At 45.5% G+C, this 13,361-nt stretch overlaps 1 protein-coding gene across 5 annotated transcripts; it reads right to left on the bottom strand.

Moving 5' to 3' along the window:
- Positions 1 to 81: 81 nt before the first annotated feature.
- LOC130384368 (glycosyltransferase 1 domain-containing protein 1-like) lies at positions 82 to 13,214 on the bottom strand. Of its 5 annotated transcripts, none has more exons than XM_056592497.1 (12): positions 12,770 to 13,209; positions 12,293 to 12,444; positions 12,056 to 12,161; positions 11,094 to 11,145; positions 10,308 to 10,344; positions 10,013 to 10,069; positions 6,175 to 6,273; positions 5,547 to 5,596; positions 3,917 to 3,960; positions 3,304 to 3,424; positions 2,346 to 2,444; positions 82 to 652 (listed from the first exon to the last, which is right to left on the bottom strand). In XM_056592497.1, exons 1-12 carry the CDS (start codon positions 12,835 to 12,837, stop codon positions 506 to 508), a joined length of 1,032 nt encoding a protein of 343 aa, XP_056448472.1. In that variant the 5' UTR covers positions 12,838 to 13,209; the 3' UTR covers positions 82 to 505. The 5 variants fall into 5 exon arrangements, with proteins under 5 accessions (XP_056448472.1, XP_056448475.1, XP_056448477.1 ...); XM_056592500.1 differs by having other exon boundaries at positions 507 to 652; positions 3,917 to 3,941; XM_056592502.1 differs by lacking the exons at positions 82 to 652; positions 2,346 to 2,444 and adding exons at positions 2,539 to 2,988; positions 3,086 to 3,178 and having other exon boundaries at positions 3,917 to 3,941; positions 12,770 to 13,213.
- Between the last annotated feature and the right edge of the window lie 147 nt (positions 13,215 to 13,361).

The raw sequence follows: 13,361 nt of genomic DNA, 5'->3' as shown, positions 1-13,361 counted from the left end.
AACTAGAGAACTGGAGAATTAATTATTCAACAAACAATAACATCAGAATATTTGAAATCCCATGAACAAATGAATTACCCATACACATACAATTTAGAAGAGTAAAGTCACTTTTAATGCATATTGTTTAAAGATTTATTGGCATAAAATGTTTTACCCAAAATAGATTGACCAAAAAATGAATAATTGCATTGCACCCACTTCAACTCTTTGGTTTAAAAATACCAGCATTATTAAGACTTTGTTGGAGATATGCTCTACAGACACATGATACATATTGTATATTTTTTATATTTCCTGAATTCTCTCAGACATTTAATAACATTGCTTATTGGAACCAGAAACGTGAAACATCCTTCTTTTAAAGCTAATGTCTTGGATCGACTTTGCGTCAACATGTTTTCCATAGAAAGGCACTCGGTGAATCCTGAGTGGGCTATTACGAAAAAACCCTTCTGAGTACCATACGTTTTGGTGGGTCTGGGTTCCTGAGAAGGTTGTGGTCTCACTGCAGGCTCTGGACCAGGCGGTGGTAGGTCTCCCTCTCCCGCTCCACGCTGTGCTGCTGCTCTACGTACAGCTTGGCCGTCCTCACCAGCCTCTCCCTCAGCTCCCCGTCCGACAGAAGCCTCTGCGATTGGCAAACAAACTCCTGGCAGGGACGGAGGCAAAGCGAGGGATATAGATCAGTTTCGCTGCATACAGGCTTTCATCTCACGCTCGCCCAGCCCCCCCCCCCCCCCCCCCCCGCCTGCTCCCACTCTCCTCCTCGCTGTATAAATATAGAATAAAACCCCTATGTACAATCATACACATGGCATCGCGACTGAGACTAAAGATTATAGTAGTAGACTATAAAGATTTACGGCTATATAAACAACGTGAAGGGGGTGGGGACGTCTCTTAATTGGCGGGGACATCTGTCGGGGACATCAACCCAGCCGCACGGCGGTCCAACCCGAGAGCTGCCATCTCTCGTTGGCACACGATGGCAGGCAAACTTCGCCAGAGTGACGGCGTCTGGTAAACAAACCCTCCATCGCACCAGCTGAGAAGCAGGAGTGAGGAATCAAGATGGGTGTGTGTGTGCGTGTGTGTGTGTCTGTCTGTGAGTGTGTGTGTGTGTCTGTGTGTGTGGTGATAGAGCAAAGGCCTAGTGAATGTTGATGCCGTCCCCTGTGTGATAAATAAGATCTAGCGAGAGGCCCCCCTCTGGGCCTCTGAAGTTTTGCATCACTCCGGGCCAGGAAGCTTAGAGAAACCACCAAGGTAGCCGAGGAATGTAGCATGGCACGGGCTCTGCAGATTGCCTACGGCCTTCACTGCTGCAGGGTGAGTCAGCAGGCCCTTAAAGCCTCGCCCGCAGCCAGACCAGAAGGCCATTGCAAGCAGCCCTCCTGTGTTTGCAAGAGGCTCTCTCATGGAGTGCTCTAGTCTAGAGTGACCTGAGCTCCGTAAATCCTCAGCAACAGGATTACAGTGCGGGTTACGTGCTCACGAGGCAATGTGAGTCTAATCACTCCACCCTCTGTGTACCACGTCCCTCACTGGACTCCCGCCGCTCTCTCTGCCTCTTCTACGGTTGAGAGCAGCTGACCTACCGGCCAAATCACTCCATAAGACAACGTCCTTTCAAGGAGGGGTTTGAAAAGTAACACTAGATGAGTGCCTCACTCAACGCTCATCCATACTTTCTCAGCCGAGGTCACTGTTGATCTGAACTCCAGAGTCTGTGAGACGTTCATCCAAGCAATGCTTTTTCTTCAGCCCTTTTCTGAGCACTCAATTGACCCCCCTGCCGCAGAGAGAGCGCCCCATCTTCTTCTGTCACGACTGTGGCGTCGAGACTGAGAAAGTGAGTCCTGGTCGTTGTTATGCTCCCAAACAAGATCTGTTTCTCCCCCCCCCCCCCCATTCCCCCCTCCCCGGGCGTATCATTGTACCCCTTGCCTGCTCGCTGCTGAGCGTTGCATCAGTGTGGCGTTTTGGGCTGACACCTTATAGTCTGTCCCAGAAGGCCCTCTGATTCATATCTAATCACCCCCACTGCAGAGACATCAGTAGCCCCTTTGTTGTATGTTGCCCATATAGATCAGCCTAACGATGGGAAATTTAAAGAAGATTGTCAAAGCGGCTTCAAGTTTTCTCAATAGCAGCACAAATGTTTTTTCTGGGACAACTTCTGGTGCAAGTGCTGCTCTTGGAATCAGTGGGAGGAAGGTGCTCCGTAGCTGCATGTTGCTCTGCAGTCCGACTCATGTCGGTAGGCTCTGCTCTGCTGGGCTTTACAGTGGCCTCTGTGTCGCAGCTCATCAGGGCTTAGTGAATGTGTTGGAGGTCTGTACCTGCGGGCTGGAGTACAGCAGGCCGGTGACCTCGTGCTGGACGACCGCAGCGTTGCCCGGGATGTCCCTGGCCACCACAGGCACCTCCAGATGCATGGCCTGCCGGGGGAAGGGAGACACGTGGCTCAGAGGTTCACATCGAATGCGTCCATGCTCGCTTCGGATTTCTTTCTGAAGGTTTGTACGGTCGCACGGACAGGGGTCAAATACGTGTTGGATCTAAGCTCACGCATGAAATTGGACCTGAACCTGATCTGAATAATTCTCATTCTGCATGATGTCAGATGCTCGCTAAGAAATTAGAAGGAATGCAGGCGATAAAATCTATCCGATGCAGCATATCATCGGAAAAGGGCCAAACATTGGTGTAGGATTGATGTGGATCGGACATTGATTAAATATAGAGGCAGCATTTTTTAATTCTCGCCCTGCTATTACTGTTCCCAGGCTATTCATTCAGCGCTTGACGAATAGTTAATCAAGGCTAGTCACCTCCTCGTAAATACTTTCGGGGCGCTACCTTGATGGGAACGAGGCCTGATTAAGCCCGAGCAGATGTGCAGCCAGGCTTCTCAGCCCGGCGGTGACTTGGCTCGCTCTCTGGGAATTATGCGTCTCTTTTAGTTCCAATCTCCCCAGCAGGCTGTTGAGTGAAACTTCTTAAACAGAGTGTAAACCCTCTGTGGATTGTCCTAATCTACAGTTTTAAAAGAGATTAGCTGGATTATGAGTTCACTCACTGAGAGGGAGGGAAAGTTCGGAGGCAAGCCCTTCATTTGGATAAATTGAACACACCCAAGTAGACAGAGAAGGATCTGGCACGTGAGCATGCACTAGGTGAGGAAAGACATCGGTTCTCACTTGAAACAGCTTTAAATATTCATTCATCGTTAGCTAATTAATAACGTCCTCCACTGCTAATGATACTGATAAACTGGGGTGGTGGTATCAGGTATACCTCCAAGATGGCCGCCGACATGCCCTCCGAGATGGAGCTGTTGACCACGGCGAAGCACCTCCGCACCACCGCATGCAGTTCCCGCTGGCTCCTCCCCTGGGCCAGGAAGACCCCGGCCCGCCTGCCAAAAACGTGGAAGTAGGGTATGGGTGGGCGGGGGGCTCATAACAGCCTGAATCACTGGAGCCTCGCGGGAGGCTCACGGGAGCGTGAATGAGGCAGGGCAGTGGTGACAGGCTCGGGGGCAGTGTGTGTGAGACATGCACTCAGAGTGCAGGTACAAGCTCTGTAAGCTGAGACCAGAGAGAACAGCTTCCTGTCTCCACAAAGTTGAGAGTAGAAGGGGGGCAGAGGCTGCAAAGAAAACAGCTTTGCCAGAATAAGAAGATACCAGGAGGATCTTCAAGCAGATTTCAATTTGATTCACATTATGGCAGATGCAATCTATGTTTGTTTATGTTTAGGGACACACAGGATAAATAGGGACGGGGGGGCTGGTAGATAAATCTATGCAATAGTCATTCGCAAGTGAGCAACGGCTTGCCAATCAGCACGACGGATCCAGAGTCTGGTGCCGTGTGCGCAGCGCAAACCAACAACAGCGAGGCCTTACCTTTGAGCAACGGCCTCCACCTCCTCTGTGAGCGCAGAATCAATCTGCGGAAAACACAAAGGCAGAACGAAAAAAAGTAGTCAAACAATTCCTTAATTAGGCACACAAGCTTGGCCCGCAACGACCTAATCAGAAGCAGGGGGTAAACACTGTCTCAATCATTTTCAAATCACCACCCAACATTGGGCGGAAATCTTGCATGTTTGGAGATTGGGGTCAGGGGAGGCTGGGTGGGTGGGTGGGAGGCCAAGCTGATTAATTGCTATGTGGGATTTGCCTGCATTAGCCTGCCGAAAGCAAGGCCCTCGCAGAGCAATTTAGGTCAAAGATGCTGGCAGGCAGGCTGTGTCTATTGGTGGGTAGGTGGTAGTAGATGAAGTTAGTGTTTTATATAGAAAAGGTGGCATCAAAGTCGGACAACAGTTAGGTCATTCTGGTTTTACAGCAGCATTGTAAAAACCTCACCCATCCATGGATGATGTTAGAATTTATAATGAATTATTATTAAGAAATTGCTTTTATTGGAATGTTCATCTTCCAATTTGAAATGTCAAGTGTTCTCATTCTTTATTAATGAAGTCATTTGGGCTTGGATACATTTTCCTTTTTATAATCAATGAAAGTACAAAGACTTTCTGATTTAAGGTTGCGAGATGTTCGTTAATGTCAACATTAATTATATTCCTTAAAATATGACATTTCTCAGCTTCCACAGAAGCCTGTAATCACAATGGCACAAAGCACAGCGGAGGGTAAAGCAGCTGCTATCTACAAAAGGAGATAGCAGGACGTAGCGTGTCTCAGGCCGGCCGTGATCAAGATGTTGGAGAGATGAAACAGAACATACCTTTAGTCTGACACCGCTGTTTGAAGAAGAGAAAAGGCTCTAAGATACTTTGGTGTCATAGCAAGGCAAGTTTTAGAAGAAAGTCAAATTAAGTCGGGAAATAAATCCCTACAACTCAATCAAACCGGGGGAAGAAACCAGAAGTTGAAAAAGGGTTTGGGGATAAGTATATAACCTCGCTCTGCAGAACCACCAGGAAGGTCAACAGTTCAATCCACTGGTCTTTAATCCATCCATATTTGTATGTTTAAATGTACAACATTGCCGAGCCGTTGCGTTCAACAGCAGGATGGGGGAAAGCGTTATCCGAGTCACTCATGGCTGGGGCCTTCCTTAGTGCTGTACTGTCCAACAGCTCCCCCGCCTGCTGCCGTCTGACCGGCTCCCTGCAGACAGACAGACCGACCGCTGCCCCTCATCTGCAGTCTGCCCTCCCCTCCCCACAGCGTGCAGCAGACTTCCAGCTCAATGTCGACCATAATTCCAGCTCAACAGTTAATGCCGGTGCCTAATATATCCAATTAGAGGCCACCGTCGGTATTCCCACGGCATGTTAGTGTGTAACTTCCTCACAGTGCTCAAACCGTGACGACAGGGCGCGATATTGAAGACAGATGCAGGTCCGAGGGGCCCTTTTATCGGGATGCCCAGGCTGCTTAATTCAATTGGCAAGGCGCAGTGATGCTGGTGTGTTCCTTTGCCGGTCTGTCGGGCGCCCGTGTGGGCTTAAAATAGGCCGTAGTGCATGTAAACAGACTGACGTTATCCCGACCTCGCACTCACCTCAGGTCCGATTATAACCAGGACATTGAGAGGATCCTCACGGTGCCATTCTGGGAAACAAAGGAAGCAAACCGACAGAGGAAGAAGAATCAATTAGGCCCGAATTCAAATATCAAACGGCCCAATGTTTTTTCTGGTTTTGAGAATTGCAAAACTAAATTGGTAGGAGAATGTAGACAGGTCTCTCGTTGTTGTTTTCACAGAAGAAGTCATCGTACAAGCTTAATCATTCAGAGAAAAGCCAATAGTGTTCTCAATTGAATTGGTGCAGAGAAAAGCTCTCTGCACCTAAACTGCCCCACGGTGTCCCTAGCAGGGTAAACAGGGACAGAAAGCTATTTGAACATTGTTTTTTTTGGTGCTTTTCATCAGATAACGTGTGGCCCTGCAGCGCCACAAGTCGCCATTTCACTCTCACTCAACACCCCGACGGGGCAGCAAAGCCGCACAAACAGCTTTGTATATCTTGGGATTTACCTCATCCACTTAAGGCTTGAGTGGATCTAAAGCGATGCCAGGAAAACGCATCAGGCCTCCTCTCCACAGACTCACGTTCGGTTCCTGCGGAGGGTCTTAGCATTGTTCCATGCAGTGGATCGCTTGTGGTGCAGCGAGCAGCCTGGCGTACCTGTGAACACCTCCGCCAGGTAGAGAGGGTCCTTCACCCTCCTCAGTCCACAGACCAACAGGAAGACGCGATGCTGCTCCGCACGGGCGCCGCTCAAACCTGAAATGGTAGCGTGGACGTTGCGCGCGTGCACGTTTGCATGAGCGTTTGTGAATGAAGTGGGTGGGGAGGGCAGTGGGAGGCAGAACAGTACCACGGTGTCACAGAAACCGAATAATGAACATCCAAACGACAACCGGCCATAATGAAAGCAATACATCATGCAAGGTCACACGGAAGACACAACGGCGATGACTAATGTTCCTCCATAATTCTGATCGTAGCGGCCCCCACACCCACCGGACGGGCTGGCTGGTAGGAGCACTGCAAGGTTGCAGACTAATCAGCCATGCTGCCATGCTAGCCGGCCCTAAACAGCCGGGCCGACAATTTTCTCAGTCAACAGCCTGAGATTAAAAATGACTGTAATAGCACGCTAACAACATCAACATGTTTCGGGGAAGCTGGCCGCGTGCCAGCCAACACCAGATCAGCCCTCTTCAAAGATTAAAGCCTTTCATGCTCGTTCTGGAGATTAGTGTGTGGGGACTGGCAGAGGTACAGCACTCCTCACCATAAGGGGGCAAAAAAACACGGAGGCACACCCGAACATTCAGGCAGTGACAGAAAGGAGCTGAAACCTGACCCCAATAACTAACCATGCTGTGATGACATCGTCCGCTATGGACCCTCGTCCAAATCAGACCTGCTGGAACCTCCAGTCTTTCAACGCACTTTGAATTGACCCGGGCTCAACATAATTCTAGAGTATGGCATTAAAAGGTAGTTAACTGCAGGAAGACCTCCCGATGGGAAGCTAAGAACTACTTGTTAGTGACCGGCACTGACTTAGACTTTAATGAAATTCCTCCAGGACAGGGCATAAAGAGGATGGTATCAGACATCATTAACGACTGCTCAAATCAAAAGTAGCAGAAGACTGAAGTTTGGGTGTGAACTTGGCTGTGTACTTGACTCTTTTAACCTTCTTTAAATGCAGCGTTTGTACACAGACGAAGGTGATGGGTAGCAATGAGATCATGTTTCATGCAGTGCTCCTGACACTGCGTGCCTATTGTGCCGTGGATTTGAAACGGTGAGATTAGTTAACAGTTACTATAAGAAGCTAGGCCACTGTGCTGACGAAAAGAACAGGACTCTGTGTGACTAAATCCCTCTTTGATCCCTGATGTTTGACTTTGACCCTGATAGAATGAAATAGGTTTGAGGCACGCAAGGTTGCTAGGCTGGGGAAGCACCTGTAATCAACTACAATGGCATGTGTTTTGATAAACAGAGAAATCGAAACCGATACTTAGAATTAACGCTAGATAACATGTGCACAGTGCAAGTCCAGTAGAGTGGCATTCTTAGTGTGCATTGGTCTGAATCCCCTGCTGACACATAAGTCCAGATCAGGTGGATAAGGTAGGCTCTTTAAATGCTATTAAAAGGTATCTTTGGATGACAGTGAGGTGGAGGGAAACACAGCGAGGGATTTTCAAAATAAAAGGGTCTCATAGTTGACAGAGTTATCCAGTCACTGACTTTCACACAGACAAAGGTAAACACAATGTTGACACTACCTCAGAACAAGTCTGAAAATAATAGTTAACACGTCAAAAAAGCACACAAGGGCAAAGACCTCTCTTAGCGGGCGGTAGACTAGGGCGCTCAAAGAAGACAAAAAACCACCGCAACAAAAACAATTCATCTTTCACAGCATGGGAAATAACTTCTTTTTTTTCGCGGTTCAGAGGGTAGTATGCAAAACACATATTTGAGGATTCAGCTTTGATTTTCAGAAGGACACTGTGATCTGTATAGACCCCCTGTTGGTGTATCAGTGAGATGCTGCATGCTGGTGTGTTCATACGTTTGTTTACATGCTCTGGCGGGATTTCAATGCAACACAGACAGAGGAGAACATGACAACATTGAAAACATCACATTTCGATTCGGTGAATGCATGTGCTTTGTTGAAGATAACCACGTGTAGATTTCACTTATAGGTGAAGGATAGTCTAGTGGTTAGGGCTTTTTGATTCCCTGCCGAAGGCTCTGGGTTCCAGTACCAACGTCCGCAGTCTACCTGTAGGCAGCCCTGACTAAGATGTCCTCAATTATCAAACAAATTGTAATGGTCACTTTGGCAACATGTAATAGATAGCTAATAGGGGTAGATATTTATGCAATATTTTCATTATATCTGTATCTGTGTATTATATCTGTATAGTTTAGGATTACTAAATATCTATGCATTTGTGTGCCCTTCTCATAACCCCTGCTGTACTTAACAGCAACAAGAAGATACAAAAGCTCACTTCTATCGCCGAGAAGATGTGCTGTGTGTCTCCGCATGGTCGGAGCACCAGAGCACGGAGGGCCACCAGTCCCTTTGCTTTCATATCGGGTTGGAGGCACTTAAGGGCGGAATCGAGTGTGAGGAAGCGTGCGTTTTGTAACAGGATGGACTTGCATACAGTGGACTCTCGTGACAGATAGGAAGGCAGAGGCTTTTGGTGCAACCGAATGCTCCTATTGTAGGAATCGGGCATCATACGTTTCGTAGAATAGTTGTCCATAAGAAAATTCTTCGATTCAACTACTGAGAGAAATTCAAAACAGCAACGCAACGATATGAAAAAAGGATGAACAAAACACAACCAGGGTTTCATCACTTCTTTAAAAAATAGAGCAACTGAGACTTGAATTTAAAGTGTAACAATAGACATGGGGCCATTAGTATGACTGATTATTCAGAGCTATGTTGAGGAATGGCCCTATGCCGGACAGAGATTCATCACCTGGCATGGGTCTCCCCCAGCGGGCGATAGACATTATCCCACAAGGTCCAATTTACAGCTCAGAATCTACCCTATGTGTGTGTGGGTGTATGTGTAGTTAGGGGTGGGGGTGGGGAAATGCAGTACAGTGCCGAGATGCTCATCATATATTTATTTAAGAACAGGACGACTGTAGACAAGACTAAGGGTGTGAATCTTTCGGTATCTCACGATTCAATTCGATCCTTGGGGGTTAAGACTAGATTAAAAAATCGATACTCGATTCAATACTATTCACTAAGAAAAGCTGTGTGGCAAATGAATGCTTGAAAGCAGAGTAAAGTGTGTAGAACGGTATGACATTTTATATATGAAAAAAACAGAATCTGATTAAACTTATGCAGTAATGTAAACACACGATGGCAAACCTAAGAAATAAGGGACTTTTCTTTTTTTAACTCAGGCCTTCAAGACTCTTGAAAGGGAGACCTCCTCCCCCCCGGCCTCCCTTCCCTCCCCCATCGTCATCACTACCACAGCCCCCTGCTGTGTAACAACTATGGGGGAGATACCGAGAAGGTCCATGAAAAGGCTTTTCATATTCCATATTGTATGAAGTTTGGAATTACACAGACTCCAACACTGTTGCTATGAATCCGCCGACAACGTTTGAACTGTGAGAGAGTCAGACATTGAGGAAGACAATTGAACGTCAATATTTTAAGCTGTTGAAAATAAGGCGTGCACATTGTTTGGATATTCCATGTACTTGGCTGGCTAATAGACTCAGTAACCGAGTGAGGGTGTCAGTTGAATGTCATCAAGGAAGTATAAGAATAAGAAAACAAGAAAACCCTGATGGTCTTACTAAGAGGTCAATGTAAATATGACCTAAAACCCATAACAATACATAGCTAGATATTCATGACAATGATAATAATCCAGGTTTAGATAGCAGCTGGTGATTAGCTTCTGATTAATGAAGGGACACAAATATATCTTTGTAGTCATACCTGAGCTCTTCAAGAATTCACCCCAGGAGAATTTCTCAGTGGCCTCAGTCCTAATGCCTGCACAACAAAACATCAGATAACGTCACAGAACAGCTAGCATGGAAAGAAAGCATAAACAACTGTAGCAATTATAGCAATAATTCTGTGTTAATAGTTGTATAATATGTAAACAAGAGGAAAACAAAACAATCAGACTGTCATTATGTCCATAAAGAGCTAACACAAGCCTGGCAATGAAAAGTAAGGGCTTAGCAACAGCAAAGGGACAGCAGGTTTACAGCTGGGCTTGGCTTACCTTGGGGCTGAACGTAGATCTTGCTGCTCGGGGAACGCTGGGGAGACCATGGAAGCGTATTGTCAAGAGTATTAGAAACACATGTACTATTCGCAGGCAAAATGTAATTCCTTTTTAGTCACATTTTCCTTTGCCATAGATAATATCGGTCACCAAGGGACAAAGTGAACTCGTTCCTGGCCCACTATCATTTTTATAATGATCAACCCCCGAAGATAACTATAGGAGGAAGTCATTGCTAAACGCCGAAGGAGCGACCGCGAGTGGATCACGGAAGAGGTGGCGGAAATGGAATGGATGTTATCACAGGTGTCAGATCTGCTCCATAAGGAAATCCAATGAAGGATTGTAATGGGTATTTTTTTCCAGCACAATAAAAAGTATGGCAGTGCCTGAACTCTGTGTCTGCCTGCTGAGGACAGAGGAATCGAATCAGAAATGAAAAACACAGTGGTGTTGGTTATAATACCTTATTATCTTATCTTAGTGATGGGGCAGTATTTTGTGATAGTCTAGTGGTTTGGGTCCATATTTCCAACACAACATGCTCATAAACTATATGTATATAAACAAACAATGTTTTAAAGAAGACATTTTTTTCACTGTGTTCACAGACTCTACGGTAACACAAACAATGATAAGTCGTGAAATAGGTCCAAATAGATTCAAACTAGTATTGATTGCTATTTATTTATGTTAATCTAAGGTGCTTAGTTAGCCACTAAACAAAATGACACTGACTTAGAACAAGAATGACAAGTATGTGTGCTAGTAGTTGAAGCATACCAGGACTACATACGCCATTTGTTTCATCTTGGCAGTGAAGGCGACAGCAAACCTGATTCAAGAAAACAAATAGGAATTATCACACATGCCCAGTTCTACTACGATCTAATGATCCATTTCCAAGTGGAAACACAAAATATGAACTTCTCTTGTATTTGATCTCAGAGCAAATAACGTCATTACTAAATCAATCAGAGCAAATCAAATATGTAAACATTTCAAGCCAAGCCTAGTGGAAAGATATTGCATTTTGCAATGGGATTGCAGTCTGTTAGTCTGCCTGTTAGTTGCAATTTCCTGATCGAGATCTATAAAAGGATAATGAGAACTGGTAACAGCAGGAGGAGCTATAATTCAGATGCTCTAAAGTCATGAGACTGTGATCCACCCTGTTCTCCCACCCCCTACAGGTGTATAGATGTGTTTCTTGCCGCCTTTAAATGGGCAAATACAGCAGAAAAATATATAAAGCAACTTTCAGCACAAAATATATGAGGAATAAAATACACAGCTGTTTAACCAGGGTGATTGATTGATTGAGCCTTAAATATTTGGTACAATAATCCAAATCTAGAAAGGGATTTTGAATGGTGTCTCTGGGATATAATGGGGTACTCTCAATTCATCAAAATGCCTCCAAACCATCTAATGTTCAATACAATTGGATTAGAAGACTTGCATTAGAAGAACTTCCTGTTATTTCTAATTTGCTGTGGATTTGGCATTAATCTGTCTTTTTCCTTGCCTCACTGTCTTAATTCAGTTACACACATATATATATATATATATATACACACACATTTATATGAATATGCCTTCAGATACTTACGTATACCTTGTATTAACAGATAACAGCTACTATATAAAACGACAATATGTTGTCCTTGTACATTGTGTCGCAGTGATGGTGAATCTCTCAATGATGTATATACATTGAAGAGGGTCATTTGCATGTACGTCACCTGGCTTTCAGCAGCACCTGCTTCATAACCACGAGCTTGTGCTCCACTTTCACATCCTCATTGATATCTGTTCCTCCAAAGACAACACCAAAGGGCACGGGGACATCTGGTGTCAAAGTCAACACAACATACAGCGGGAGAGGTAAATAGAGGGACGGATGTAGTGCCTTGTTTACAGGAATGACGTTAACACAAATGTGATTTGGAAAGAGAACACGATTGAATGAGTTGAATTACCCAAGAGCAGCCTCCCTGCTTTGTACAGATGTATGGCCAGTGCACCATCGAAGGGAGGTTTCTGAGTGACCAACTTGGCCACCTCAGCAGAAGATTTGAATTCTGATGCATCTCGAAGCACACAAGTGTGGCCTGCAGATTCAACGTGAGCCCTGCGATGACAGACATCAGTAAACGTATAGGTTAAGTAGGCACGTCAATAAACCAGTTATTTTTTTTAATCCAAATTACTTAATTGCAATATGACTAAAGTTAGTTAAAGTAGCAGACAATTAGACAGGTATCATCTGTTTATTAACATCAAAATAACCTGTACTTGTACTTTTGTGTTCCCCTGATGTCCTATCTGTGCAGGGCCACTTGTTGGTGGGTTGTAGCCACACGTTGGTCAGTTTCCCCGTGTACTCTTAAAGGATTGTGGTTGTCACAGTCTAGTATCGGCTACATACTTCCTACACTTATCTGAAAGTAAATTACCTTATCCTCTCAGCTGTGGTGCAGTTCCCCGTTTTTGGACTTAGGCAGGCAAGAAAGAGTAATTTCATAACGCCACTGATGCAGATCTTTCGACCAGGTCTACATACCACACCATATAAAAGACAAATCAGTTGCAGTTCCTAAAACAAAACACATTGCATGTTTAAGGGCAATATCATATGCCCACTATGCCAAGATCTGCAACAGCCCACCGCGCTGGCAATGTCTGCTCTCTCTAGCACCATGCCACGGTAAGCACTTGAGTCAAATTGCTTTAGTCCCTCTTTAAATGATGCAACAACAGGTATCTGCATATGTATATGCTCTGTCATATACTGAATTCATACAGCATATTAGAAGTTGCGATTTAAGTACCACCGTTATTTTGCCTCACGCCCCTGTCGCGTCCTTATGTGTGCGAGCAAAACATGAAACGTCAAAAGCCAAAAAGCAAAAACCAAAACAAGACAGTATCACTTCCTTGTGGGGGCGACTTCTGCTTCCGGGTACAGAGTTCAGAGCAGGTGGATGAGCTGGCAGAGAGGCTGGAACCCGCATGCGCACCGATCCACCACCTTGTAGATCTGCCAAG

This window comes from Gadus chalcogrammus, chromosome 6 (assembly GCF_026213295.1).
Source record: "Gadus chalcogrammus isolate NIFS_2021 chromosome 6, NIFS_Gcha_1.0, whole genome shotgun sequence".
Taxonomy (NCBI): domain Eukaryota; kingdom Metazoa; phylum Chordata; class Actinopteri; order Gadiformes; family Gadidae; genus Gadus; species Gadus chalcogrammus.
The sequence above is the reverse complement of the archived record's forward strand: the minus strand, read 5'-3'. Positions and strand labels throughout refer to the sequence as shown.

Excerpts from the sequence above, each read along its gene's own strand:
- LOC130384368 (XM_056592497.1), bottom strand. The coding sequence starts at position 12,837 with ATGAAATTACTCTTTCTTGCCTGCCTAAGTCCAAAAACGGGGAACTGC. Across the intron at positions 12,445-12,769 it reads ACCACAGCTGAGAGGATAAG|GGCTCACGTTGAATCTGCAG; the intron begins GTAATTTACTTT and ends CTGTCATCGCAG. Across the intron at positions 10,345-11,093 it reads AAATGGCGTATGTAGTCCTG|CGTTCCCCGAGCAGCAAGAT; the intron begins GTATGCTTCAAC and ends TGGTCTCCCCAG.